The 14,021-nt window shown below is 44.9% G+C and overlaps 1 protein-coding gene across 1 annotated transcript in view; it reads left to right on the top strand.

Annotated features, from left to right (window-relative positions):
- THBS4 (thrombospondin 4) overlaps nucleotides 1–14,021 on the top strand; it is a 56,050-nt gene that overhangs the window by 40,134 nt on the left and 1,895 nt on the right. The window contains exons 11-20 of the mRNA XM_077347306.1: nucleotides 816–920; nucleotides 1,736–1,843; nucleotides 4,375–4,534; nucleotides 5,603–5,721; nucleotides 6,902–6,954; nucleotides 7,923–8,116; nucleotides 8,490–8,668; nucleotides 10,521–10,569; nucleotides 11,869–12,065; nucleotides 12,293–12,465. Coding sequence (XP_077203421.1) covers nucleotides 816–920; nucleotides 1,736–1,843; nucleotides 4,375–4,534; nucleotides 5,603–5,721; nucleotides 6,902–6,954; nucleotides 7,923–8,116; nucleotides 8,490–8,668; nucleotides 10,521–10,569; nucleotides 11,869–12,065; nucleotides 12,293–12,465 — 1,337 coding nt within the window. The remainder of the gene's footprint in view (nucleotides 1–815; nucleotides 921–1,735; nucleotides 1,844–4,374; nucleotides 4,535–5,602; nucleotides 5,722–6,901; nucleotides 6,955–7,922; nucleotides 8,117–8,489; nucleotides 8,669–10,520; nucleotides 10,570–11,868; nucleotides 12,066–12,292; nucleotides 12,466–14,021) is intronic.

Genomic DNA, 14,021 nt, shown 5'->3' with positions numbered 1-14,021 from the left:
TTATTGTGCTGCAGTCCTTACAACAGCACTGAAAGATACACCAGTATTGCAAATAGGGATTGAGAGTTGTTGTTGTTAGGTGTGAAGTCGTGTCCGACCCATCGCGACCCCATGGACAATGATCCTCCAGGCCTTCCTGTCCTCTACCATTCCCCAGACTCCATTTAAGTTTGCACCTACTGCTTCAGTGACTCCATCCAGCCACGTCATTCTCTGTCGCCCCCTTCTTCTTTTGCCCTCGATCACTCCCAGCATTAGGCTCTTCTCCAGGGAGTCCTTCCTTCTCATGAGGTGGCCAAAGTATTTGAGTTTCATCTTCAGGATCTGGCCTTCTAAGGAGCAGTCAGGGCTGATCTCCTCTAGGACTGACCGGTTTGTTCGCCTTGCAGTCCAAGGGACTCGCAAGAGTCTTCTCCAGCACCAGAGTTCAAAAGCCTCAATTCTTTGACGCTCGGCCTTCCTTATGGTCCAACTTTCGCAGCCATACATTGCAACTGGGAATACCATAGCCTTGACTAAACGCACTTTTGTTGGCAGGGTGATGTCTCTGCTTTTTAGGATGCTGTCTAGATTTGCCATAGCTTTCCTCCCCAGGAGCAAGTGTCTTTTAATTTCTTTGCTGCAGTCCCCATCTGCAGTGATCTTGGAACCCAGGAAAATAAAATCTGTCACTATCTCAATTTCTTCCCCATCTATTTGCCAGGAATTGAGAGGGCCAGATGAGAGTGAGAGCTTCTAGCTTGCTGCTTAGTTGCTCATCTGCTGTACCCCAGCAGTTCACTTTTATGTTGATTCTGTCATTCTTTTTCTTACAGTGTGGTATCGGCTGGGCCGGCAATGGCTTTGTCTGTGGAAAAGACATCGATATCGATGGCTACCCTGACGAAGAGCTCTCGTGCTCCGCTGAAAGCTGCAGGAAGGTAAGAAGGTTTGGAAAAGGGGCAGGAATGGAAATTGTTTATTTATTAATTATATTTATATAGCGCCCTCCCTTGAGGCTCAGGGCGGTTTACATAAAACAGGGATAAAACAATACGGATAACATGGTAGATTGAACAATAACAATACAATCATAAGAATAAATATAATGGAACAGAATAACATGGTGAGAACATCCATTCAACTATGACGGCCCCATGAGCTGGATGTGTCGGCGGTGGTTTTCATGGGAGGGAGGCTCAGGAATCAATGGAAGGTGACTGGATTCAGGTCAACCTCAACCAAATGCCTGGCAGAGGAGCTCCTTTTTGCAGGCCCTGTAGAGCTATTCAAGCTCCACTAGGGCTCTGATCTCCTCTGGGAGCTCATTCCACCAGGTGGGGGCCAGGATGGAGAAAGCTCTGGCCCTGGTTGAGGTCAACTGAGCTTCCTTGGAGCCAGGGATCACCAGGAAGTTGGAAGTAGCAGAGTGTAAGGCTCGTTGAGGGGTGTAGGCAGAAAGGCAATCCCTCAGGTACGCTGGTCCCAGTCCACAAATGACTTCAAAGGTGATTACCAGAACCTTAAGCCTGATCTGGAATTGGACTGGGAGCCAGCGCAGTTGTTGAAGGATGGGCCAAATGTGGGACCTCCATGATGTTGCTGTGATGACCTTGGTGGTTCTCCTGTTTAAAACCATAGTACTCTTGGCCAATTATTACATGAGTAAAGAGGGATTGAAAGGGGATAACTGGGCCAGCCTTCTGAACACCAGTTGCCTATTTCAGCCTTTGCTTCTTCCCTAACCACTGCCTAGGACAACTGCAAGTTTGTTCCAAACTCGGGGCAGGAAGATGCTGATGGAGATGGAGTTGGTGATGCCTGTGATGATGATGCGGATGGGGATGGCATTCCTAATGACCAGGTACTAGTGACAAACAGGATTTAGTTGGCATGGTCTTTTCCAGTTTCTTTCTCTGCTTTCCATGCAGTTGGCCTGCTGAGAGAACTCACTGACCTTTTAAAAGCTAAACGATCCAAAAACACTCATTAGAAAGCCATGATACTCCTAATTCTATTAGCATTGGCTGAAAATGGAAAAGAACCCATAATTCTATTAGGAGGTCTGTATTGTAATAATTCCTCATGTTTAGTAATAGTAGCTTTTTTCGATCATTCATCTTTGTTTGAGAGAAACACACAATTCGTCCCTTGCCTTCCTTCTTCATTCCAAACATACGTCAAAGCCCATGGCCTTGTTTCATAATTTCCTAGTGGAAACAGTAAAACTCTTGCCCAAACTTAAAGTGTACTTTCCTGATTTGGTATGAGGGGTCAGAAAGAACATTCTGAAACAATTTGCACAGGGTGCATTGAGAATGACACCTGCTGGCACAAAAAAAATCTATGCTTTGTGCACTATTTCCATTTGGTTGGACACGAGCAAAGCAACAACAAGGCTACCAAAGAGAAGAAAATGTAGTTGTATCAGTCTCTCTCCCCCTTCTCGGGGTCACTTTGACCCTGCTTTTATCACAATGATATTTCTTAGGTGTTCCTGCGTCTGAGGATCTACTGTCAAGATCGTGCATTTCCAACCCATAGACAAAAATATTATGTCACCCATGAAGCTGTGTGAGACCTTTGGTCCATGAAGGTCAGTACTGCTTGTTCTGACTGGCAGTGGTTCTTCAGGGTCTCTTGTAGGGGTCTTTTGTATCACTCACAAAAGGCCCATTTTGTCCATGACACTGCCCTTTTGGAGACAGCAGCTTACTAATGTGGGAAAAGTAAGATGAGAAAGGCCTTTCTGCTTAGTGCCTAATTTAGATAAATAGGAGTCAAAGCTCCCTTCATCCAGACTGAAGACCAGATCAGGTTCAAGGTTCTGGTTCTTACCTTTAAGACCCTCTGCAGTCTGGACCTTTGTGCCTGCGGGGACCACCTTCCCCATTATGCCCCCCTCTCCCCAAGAAATCTTTAATCAAATCTGCTCATGATCCCCAGTCCCAGAGAAGTTAAATTGGCCTTAGCCAGAGCCATGGCTTTTTTGGCCCTGGCGCTGGCCAGGTGGGACCGTTTCCTGAGTGAGACCAGGGCCCTGCGGGACTTAAAACAGTTCCATAGAGCCTGCAAGACACAGCTGTTCCACTAGGCCTATAAAGACCACCAATGAGTTGGCCTCCCTGAATACACATAAATGATAACAACTGCATGCCTACTCAGGGTTACCATCAAAGTACTCTACCCCATCCCTCCCTCTCTATCAGAGAGAAGGCAATGAGTTCTGATTGTTAAACCCAATTATTTTAAAATATTTAAATGATGCTGTAAGCCACCCTGATCCCTCAGGAAAGGGTGGTATAGAAATTTGAATATAAATAAATGAAAATTTTTAAAAAGCTTATACCCTGAAAATCTTCTTGGTTTCTATGGTGCTACTAAACTTTAATCTAGCTCAGATAAAGACACAAATCCCAGAACTAGCCAGCCACAATACTCTGGCATCAAATCAAGTCAATCTCTGTACCTATGGAAGCAAAGCTCTCATAGAGCTAACTGACATCTGCTGGAGCATCAGGGATTCCTTCCCTTGCACATTTTCTAAGGTGGCCGGGGCTGCTATCTGATTTGACAACAATAGCTTTCTGCCATTTTCATAGGCCAAACAGGTCTATTTGTACTCAAGAATAAATAGACACAGATCAGACATTAAAATCCTCATAAAAATTCCTGTATGTTCACAAAAGCTGTTTTAAATGGAGGTTTTACCAGGAAGCCACTGATGTGTAATTCATTAGCAAATGTGTGGCATACCTTCAGAAGAGAGAAGAGCAGCTATTCACTACAGAAAATTACAGTGGGTTGGATCCAGAAAACTTTGTTGCTTACTCTTAAACCAGTTCCCCTCCAAGTCTTCACCCAACATGGTTTTTGCTCATACAAGTGACCCCTATGACCCCAACATCAGTTTTTGGTAGTCAAAGGGGAACTCCCCCCCCTCCCGTTTAAATCAGTGGAACAGCTGGCTAGATCCAACCCATTGGACCTAAATGGACATAGGAGGCTGTAACTCTGCTTCAGGTTGCAGTGTTATTGTCTCTCCTTATTCATGCCATTTGTATTATTATGCTGGGACGTCATTACTGGAGCCTTTATACATCTGCACTGTACATTTTGGTATGATTTTCTGGAATTGTTTGCCCTTTTCTTGTTGCATAGCAAAACATTGTTTCTTCTTTTAGGTAATGACCTAACACATTTGCCAACGTAGAGTCTGGCCCACAAAAATGCTTGCTACAGTTCATTTGCTAATCTTTTGAGATGTCACAATGTTCTTTGTTGCTTTCACTAGCAGCACAATGCCACTTGAAAAAGCGAGGCCAGTAGAGAGTCACGAGTGCTACAGCCGTGGAAAGGACGGAGTCACAAGCAGTTCACCTTCCTCTTTTTCAGGATAACTGTGTCCTTGCTTCGAATGTGAACCAGAAAAACAGCGACCAGGACATCTTTGGAGATGCCTGTGACAACTGCCGCATGGTCTTGAACAATGACCAGCGAGACACAGATGGAGATGGCAAAGGAGACGCCTGTGATGATGACATGGATGGAGATGGTGGGTCAATGGTTATGCCTTGCTGCCTACACTGAACTTGACACTCAGGCACCTGGTATGTGTACACATCAGAGTATAAACACTGCTGTGATCCAGCTACTTATGAACTCTGTGAAGCTGGACTTTCCTTCTTCTTCCTCCTATTGCAGCCTATTGAGCCTCCAAAAATTTTGTTCCAGTGAGGAACAACTTCAGGATGAAGTTGGAGTCTGCACTGTGAGGTTGGAGCCTCTGCCTTTCTGCCCACAAGTCAGTAATGTTCCCCTGGAGGAACAAGATGGCAGATACATTCCAATATAAGTCTTTCCACAAGATTCAAAGGAATGTTTCCATACATCTGTTGGGACTTGCCAAAGCCCCCTTGCCTAAATCAATCTCCCCCAGTTCCCCAAAAAGCTTCTCCTCAATACTATTCCCTGAAGTGAGAGGGGCCACATCATGAGGGCCTTCTGTCAAAATCAGGAAAGAATCTGAAGAGCTTTCTCAGACCTCTGTAGGTCTTAGCCTTTATTCTCGCCTCCTCATTTTTCTCCCATCCTTTTTTGGAAAAAGCTCAAGGTGACATTTTCACAACCCTGTGAATTAGAGGGATAGTGGCTAGTTGAGATCCCTCAGCAGGTTTCATGGTCAGACATGGGATTATAACCTAGATTTGTCCATGTCCATGTCCAACACTGTATCCAATATTATTATTATTACTTAGATTTATTACCCCACTATCGCACAGCGTTTTGCGGTGGGTTACAATAAAGTGTTAAAACCCCCAATTACATATAAGACTAAAGACCAAGCAACGAGACAATCAATAAAAACCCAAGTCTCACCCCACCCACACCCCTTCTTCTCCCAGTGCCTCAAGGACCGAAACATTTGGAGGTGCCAACAAACCTAACACCGGTGGGTGTTCAGTGAGGAGGAGGGTCTGGACCTTCCATGCCCTGGCCTCAACCAAAGACCTGGCGGGAGAGCTTCATCTTGCAGGCCCTGCCAAAGCTTAGTTTTTCTAGTTTTACGTATTGGTAGGATGATCAAAAGGAAGCATTGACTGTCTACCATAATTTTCTTTAGGTATTAAGAATGTTCTGGATAACTGTCCAAAGGTCCCCAATCGAGAACAGAAAGACAGGGATAGCGATGGAGTTGGGGATGCTTGTGACAGCTGCCCAGATATTAGCAATCCCAATCAGGTGAGTGATGGAGGGAAATTTTATTATTTTTATATTTCAAAAAAAAACCCTTGCTCATTCGTTCTTATTTTTGCATGTAGCTGCGTGGGGAATTTTAACCCAGGATCCACATGCTACTACATCATGGAACTGAGTCACCTGGATTTCCTCACCCCCACACCACGAGGGGGGTCCTCTTGTGATCATTACTCTTCCCCATAAACTTTCACTGATATTAACAGATGTTTTCCTCCGTGACTTAAAAACAAAAGTGAGCTGGTTCGTGGGATTATTTCATGGTGCCAGAGCATCATTCCCTGACCCTCAAACTGCTATTAGGCAGCAATGTCAATAATCCTGCATCCAGTCTCTTGAGAGCACCTCATCTACAGCTGACTCTAGCTAGCAACTCCAGCATCTCCCTATCAAATCCATAGAGAATATATATATTTTTTACCTGAAACCTCTAGGCAATCTAGCGGCAGCTACCATGTGATATATATAAAACGTGACAGCTGTCACTAGACTGCCTAGAGCAGGGGTAGTCAAACTGCATTTGACTAGCAGGGAGTCATGGGAATTGTAGTCCACGGACATCTGGAGGTCCGCAGTTTGACTACCCCTGGCCTAGAGGTTTCAGGTAGGAAGTTGTGCTGATTGTGTGCCAGAAGTTCAGAGACCAGAAAGAGCAGAAAACAAAACAAAAGAGCTCCTGGAAAAATTGGGACTATGACCAGGAAGACATGGGAGGACAACAGGATGAGGATGTCACTCCTGGAACCATCACCACAACTGCGTATTATATAAATGATGATCATAGTGCCCCCTTTAACTAGTGTGGAACCCCTCTCAAACGCTTCCCTTAACAAATATTAGGGCATTTAACAATTTGAAAAAGGGAAGGAATCTTTTCAAGGACAAAGAAGCTGTGTTCTAGTTCCTGATTCAGGTAGGACCCAGACCATGTGTTCATATGAATATGCTAGTAAGTGGAGATACCAACCACCGTTCTGCCCTTTCCAGGATAGTCCTCTCTGCTTATTTACAGGGCCATTGTAAGTAAAGTCACACCCTTCTGAGCCTATTGACTTCAGGGGACTTAAAAGAGTATAATGCCACTTAGCATTGCATTGTTAAATTACTTGTAACAATGCGATTTCTCTGCAATTTAAAACTAACTCTTTCCTGTTTCTGTTCACAGTCTGATATTGACAATGACCTGGTAGGAGATTCCTGTGACACCAATCAAGACAGGTGGAGTAATGCTTGCTCTAATGTACATGCTTGTAAGTTCAGCAGTGCCCAATCAGGCTCAGCCCAGGCACAAGCTGGCATCCCTCAGTTGCTTTCATTGGAGTGGCTCTTACATCTTCTAGAGTGACATTTAACTTTGCCATCTTTTCAAATCATTGTAGCCATTATTTGGGCCCATATAACTACATTATTCTCTTCCCATAAAATGATAGATAATTATAAACATTCAGAAATCAAGTCCTTCCAGGGATATTCAATGTTGTAATGTTTTGGGCAGCTGTACTACGAAAACTGTCCAAGAAACCCCCCCCCCCCCATAATTTAGGACATAGAAACATGGAAACCAAGTCCATTTTTCTTGTACTCCTTATCTTTGAAATAACCAAAGATTGCTGCAAGCGTGGAAACCATTGGCTGGTTGGTTGACTTGCTTTTGGTTTTCAGTTGCTGCAGCAGTGATGATAATTATGCTCCTACTGTAGGCTGTCCTATTCACCATAGTCAGGACATTAATAAGCTTCACACTTCAGATCTGGCTTTGACCTACGGTTATTTCAGACGTGTGTGGGGGGGTGTGTGTGTCAAGTGGCTCTTTCAAGTCATTTAGAGCTGTTGATTCTTTTCTTAAATGTCTCTTGTAGTACATCAACAGAGGCTAGATAGTCATCTGACGGAGAGGCTGATTCTGTGAAGGTTCAAAGGGGTGGCAGGTTACAGTAGATGAGCGATAGGGATGTGAGTGTCCTGCATAGTGCAGGAGGTTGGACTACATGACCATGAAGTCCCTTCCAACTCTATGATTCTATGAGATACGGGAAAAGAGACAAAAATGTTCCTTGTCAAGGATACCATTGTGATTAGTCAAAATGGGGTCTGAGGATAACTTGAGATTTCTGAAGAAAGGAGAATTCCCAATTCTCCCTCCTTAGATATTATAGGGACTAACAGAGTGTCTCTCCCCTCCCTAGTGATGGAGACGGACACCAAGACAGCACTGACAACTGTCCCACCGTCATTAACAGCTCCCAGCTAGACACTGATAAGGACGGGCTGGGGGACGAATGTGATGATGATGATGATAATGATGGAATTCCTGACCTGATTCCTCCTGGCCCAGATAATTGCCGTCTGGTTCCTAACCCGGGACAGGAAGATGACAACAGTATGTACAGCCTTTTCTTCTCTTCCCCTCTTCTACCGTGGTTTTCCCACCCTGTTGGTAGAACACCGTGCCTCCCCAAAGGAAAATGTAATAAAGGGGTCCCATAGAACTGTAATATCTGCGAAAGCATTTTAAAATTCCAACCTGGTGTAGAACAGAGTCATGCGAACACAAGAAACTCTCTGTCAAGGTCAGTCTCTTCCTTTCCCTATTAGAAGCAGACCAAAATTGTTCTCTTATCTTGTGCAATTCCTACATATCTGTGAGGAATGTCAGACATTTTCTGTTGGTGATTCTCATGTCCTGGAACTGTTGTTCTACAATAGCAAGGGCCAGACAACATCCCTGATGCATGTTGTGCTTGTGTGTCCAGGCGATGGAGTTGGCGATATCTGTGAGTCGGATTTTGATCAGGACACCGTGATTGATCGGATCGATGTTTGTCCTGAGAATGCAGAGATCACCCTCACTGATTTCAGGGCTTATCAGACAGTGGTTCTGGATCCAGAAGGTGATGCTCAGATTGATCCAAACTGGGTGGTTCTGAACCAGGTAAAACACACTTTAATATCTAAAAGCGGCTAAGAACGATGGGTAGCAAAACAAACAAAAGCTTCCCTCCAAGCATGCTTGGAAAAAAAGCACTTTGTCATTTGGTGGGGCTGGGGGCCGACAACAAACAACAAGTTTTATTTGTGGTCATTCATTTAAACATACATGTCACATGTCAGGAAGATACAGAAAAATATTTGGGTACAAAAGATTTAAAATTTTAAATCTTTTTTTAATTTTAATTTTTTTAAATTTTTAATTATCGAATATAAAATCTAATTGTGGTTAAAACACCACATTAAAATAGCATTTACAAAACATTAACTCATTACAGAATTCAGTTTAGATCGCGTGAGATACTTTCTGCCCTATATGTAAACTACACAATTTAATAGCAGCAAAACAGAATTTAGCAGTGGGGAGAGTTATTTGTCTGCTTTTGTCATTTAGGAGCTTCTGAACATTTTCCTTTGAATATTTCCTTTGTCTGTTGAGTAAACGGAACAGTATAATAGTACATGTTCGCTTGGTTCTGTCTGGCCACTAGCACAGAAAGGGATTTTCTTACAGGGACCCTCCAGAACAACTGAAGGGAGGACTAGGCATCTAGCCTGTGCAAAAGCTCTTCTCTGTTTATTGATCTCTAGTGTAGCCAAGTAGGGAGCTGGGACTAGCCCACATTTAATCTTGTCTGGCAGCAGGAAGTCTGAGATTATGTCTAGATCCCTTTGCCGGCTGAGGCCCTTGGATCTTTGTTTAAGTAAGGACTTGGCTTGATCACAACGTAAGTGGGGCTGGGGGCTTAGGCAGCTGTCTGGAACTCTTTTTGGGGGGGACAATGAATCTCATATTTGTTCACAAATGATCCAAAATAAAATTTACTCAATTAATCTAAGGAGCTCGGATCTGAATTGCCATCTGTGCAGGCAGAGGCTCCGCTTGTGCAGGGGGAAGATTGCTTCCCCTTGCAGCCCCTTGCACTGCGTGGGATCCTGCCAACCTCTGGAACACCTTTTCAGAGGGTTGTAGCCAAGTGGAGAGGGAGCTTGTGACTCCCTAAGTGCTGCTGCATGCGCAAGTAGAGATTTGGCTCCAAGTCCAAACCCAATAGTTGGGTTCTTGTGGTGATTTCTGAAAGTGAAGGGCAAAGCAGACCAAGAAATACAGGAGAGAATGTGGTGGAAAGTGCCATCAAATCAGTTGACTTACAGTGAGCCCATAGGGCAGGGTTGGCCAAACTGTGGCTCTCCAGTTGTCCATGGACTACAGTTAGCATGAGCCTCTGCCAGTTCTGCCAGGGGCTTCTGGTAATTGTAGTCAATGACCATCTGGAGAGTCACGGTTTGGCCACCCTTGCCAAAGGCTTTTCAAGGCAAGAGACTAACAAAGGTGGTTTGCCATTGCCTAGCTGTGTTTACCAACCTCCAACTTCCTTGGTGGTCTCCCATCCAAGTATTAAGCAGGGATGACCCTGCTTGGCTTCCAAAATCTGACAAGAATAGGCTAGCCTGGGCCATCCAGCTCAGGATTTACTTGCTATGTGTTTCCGAACTGCACTACAGCTGTGAAAGCTAGCCATTTGCTTTTGAAAATAAGATCAATAAACTATAGAAAGCTATTTCCCATGCAGTAATTGCTAGCAGCTATAGTGGAGATAATGGAAGCCTCTGTGTTCGAATTTTTGTTTGTGGATGTATTAAGCATTTGAAAGACAGGCAAAGGGGATTTGTCAGGCTCACTTTGCAACACAGAGAGGGGTACATGAGGCATGCAGTCCCATCCAACTTTGGAGGTATGATCAGAATGTACAAAAGACCGTTCCTCCACTGCTTTGGTTCATTGTCTCTTGTAGGGCATGGAGATTGTGCAGACCATGAACAGTGATCCTGGACTTGCTGTAGGTATGCGCTTGTTTGTCTGTAAATGTTCACACGGCTCTCCACAAACACAAGAGGTTTCTGCACATGGAGCTTTGCTTCCTTGGTGCTAACATTCCAGATTCAAACAAGGGCTCTTCATTGCATGTGTATGCCCACAAAGAAAGAGAGAGGATCAGTGCTGTCTCCTCTGAGAGCCAGAATCCCTTGGTATGCATGGAGAAGAGAGAGGAGTTCCAGAATCAGTCCAGGTGTCTCCTTCTTACCTGGGGGAGATGGCTTAGCATTTGAGCATATGCTTAGGTTAGCAGGAGAAGGAAACACCTCCTCTCTTATTTTTTTAACAACTAATTTCCTATTTTTTTCCTTTGTGGGGACCCAAAAGAGTTTATTGCCTTGTCCTTCCCCTCCACTCCACTCTATTCTTTCACCACCACCACCACCACCACCACCACCGGGTGAGGTGGGTTAGGCTGAGAGACTAAATGGTTCAAGGTCTGCTCATTACCTGAGACAGGCCTAACCACTGGGCGTTCTGTTCCCACACAGAGGAAGAGCTAAACCACTCTGCCACTCTACCAAGCATAGCTTCCCGTGTTCTTCTGCCTGCTCTTTCCCCGAACCAGACCTGAGCTCTCCCCGCAAGGCAGAACTCTACTCCTCCCATGCTTCCCTCCTGAAAGGTGACTGGATGCTGGAGCCCCATGGGCACAGCCTTCTGTCCATCACACCCCCTCCCACTCCTAGGCTCATTGCCTCTCTTTCCTCCTCTGGCTGGTTATGCAGTTGGTGTGGCCACCAGGAGTGCTGCCCCCATGTTGGGGTGCTGGGAGGTCTATGAAAGTAGCCTTGGACCCCAGCAGCTGCTCTACCTCAGAGCACACTGAGGCTGGCCCTGCGCTAATCACTACACTGCGCTGGCTTCGTCTGAGGACTTGTGGAGCTGCTGCTGAACTATACCGGGTTAGATGGACTAGTAGTCTAGCTCAGAAAAGGGCATCTCTGTTGCCTAGCTCAGGGGTAGTCAACCTGTGGCCCCCCAGATGTTCATGGACTACAATTCTCATGCGCCCCTGTCAGCATTTGCTGGCAGGGGCTCATGGGAATTGTAGTCCACGAACGTCTGGAGGACCACAGGTTGACTACCCCTGGCCTAGCTAATACTCTTGCTCACTCTGCTGGGGGGCGGGGGGGGAGAGTAAAATCCCCCAGTGGTTTGGATTGGGCCCATTACCAGGAAATAAAGACCATATATGTGCCAATCAATTCCTGTGCCTGTGACTTCGTTCGACCTGAGGCGAATCATCCCTCTCTGTTGAACAGGCTACACAGCTTTCAACGGGGTCGATTTCGAAGGCACTTTCCATGTGAACACCGTGACTGATGATGACTATGCAGGCTTCATTTTTGGCTACCAAGACAGCTCCAGCTTCTACGTGGTGATGTGGAAACAGACCGAACAGACCTACTGGCAAGCGACTCCCTTCCGAGCCGTCGCAGAACCGGGAATTCAGCTGAAGGTGCTGGCGCCCGACCCAAGACGCCCCCAATCTCATTAATGCCGTCATCTAGAGATGAAACTGGCCCAGCTTTCGGCAGGCCTGGTGGCTTGTAGAGTAATGAATAGGCTTGCTTGGTCAGGTGCCTGCTTTCCCAAAACAGAATGGAAAACTAATTAACGCTTCTGTTTTTTTTCTTCCTAATTCATATGGAAAGTTAATTTCTTCCTTTCGACCTCTCTGCGCAGGCTGTCAAGTCAAAGTCTGGGCCAGGGGAGCACCTCAGGAATTCACTTTGGCATACTGGGGACACTAATGACCAAGTCAGATTGCTGTGGAAAGACCCCCGAAACGTCGGCTGGAAAGATAAAGTCTCCTATCGCTGGTTCCTGCAGCACAGACCTCAAATTGGATACATTAGGTAGGACAGTGATGCAAAAATGGGGGAAACACCTGTTTTTCCAAGGGTAGCTACACTGCACAGAGAGGCTCTGAGGGGAGTTCTAGGAGTGCCTGTAGCCCTCCATGGAGACCCTCTGGGGTGGCTTTCCAAGGGTAGTTGCTGTGTATTGTGTGAAACATAATATCCTTCAGAAAACAGAAAACTTGTGTGAAAAAGATCTGAGTGATGCGTGTGGCATGCAAATGCCTCCAATTTGCATGTATTGCAAAAAGTTACACTATGCAAGGGGAAGTGGTAGGGGCACTTTATGAAATCCCCAGATGATTATGAGCATTTTGCCAATGTGATACTACAACTACTACTATGACAGTATATTGGAAGAGCAACCACTAACGAAGATAAAACAGAAAGCGGGTCACTTAACCTAGGATCCTGTTTTGGTTGACTCTTTATGTTTGATCATATGTTTGACCATTTAGACTTTGTTATAACCTTTTCACTTAGAGAAGACTACGATATCATTGTGTCTCCTTTTTTCTTCTGAGTCTACATTGAGGAATCCACAGTTCTATGTTTGATGGGTTCAGTACAATCAGCACAGAAACTCAAGGAAATCTGAGGCTGTGAATAAATGATTCCAAATCCATATATTGTCCAATTATTTATTTTCCAAAACTTTAGTTTTCAAATAACTTTGGCAATCAAAACCCACTTTCCCTGCTTCTTCAGTGACTGCTCCTATTAGTTCTCAATTTGGAGACAGCTTTTTCCAAAATAGGATATCACATTGGCATATGCTCATACTTTAGGGGTCGTTCTCAGGTGATTGTAAGCTGCTTGGAGTCTCCTTCTTCTTTTGTGCAATAAAATTAACCCAACAGAGATTGCTCTAAACAGAAATATGAGTGGAATGCATTGTCCGGCCCAAGTTCTTTGGTCCAGTGGCAATTTCTCATTCCTTTGTTTCAAGTTACAGTGTCCCAGGATAACTTTGAATTGTGGTCACAGCTGAGGAAATGAATGAGTTGGAATACACTTATGTGAATGTGATGTGTGTGCTTAGACTTTGAAGCATGGCTTACAGAATTTGCAAAGGGAACAAATAAGTTGTTATTGACAGGTGGCAGGTGCCTTATGGGAGGCAAATCTGGCTGATATCTTGTAGTGCAATTGTATGTAGTGTTACTCCAGCTTCAACCCAGCGACATCTGTGGGCTTGGGCTGGAATAATGCTATGTAGGACTGCATGGTTTTGAGTCTGAGATTGCAGCAATGACAGCAAAATCTCCTCTTCCATTTGTGCTCCTTGCTCTGCACTGCTACTCTCGGTTCAACCCTTCCCATCTTTAGCCAGAGGTAAACTGGAGAAAGGTTAGAACTTTTAGGGCATGGAGGAGTGATGATGCGCACTGCAAGGGTTTACTTGAGTCAATTTTATAACAAGAACCACATTTCAACAAGTAATTGTTGTTTTTGCTCACCGATAATGGTGATGGTTTGATATTATCCTTTTAAAAGCAGTCAGGCTTACAGCCTCCTGATCTAAGACCTCAGGCTGAGGATGCCTTTGGGAA

The sequence above is a fragment of the Paroedura picta genome, chromosome 7, assembly GCF_049243985.1.
Source record: "Paroedura picta isolate Pp20150507F chromosome 7, Ppicta_v3.0, whole genome shotgun sequence".
NCBI lineage: Eukaryota > Metazoa > Chordata > Lepidosauria > Squamata > Gekkonidae > Paroedura > Paroedura picta.
The sequence above is the reverse complement of the archived record's forward strand: the minus strand, read 5'-3'. Positions and strand labels throughout refer to the sequence as shown.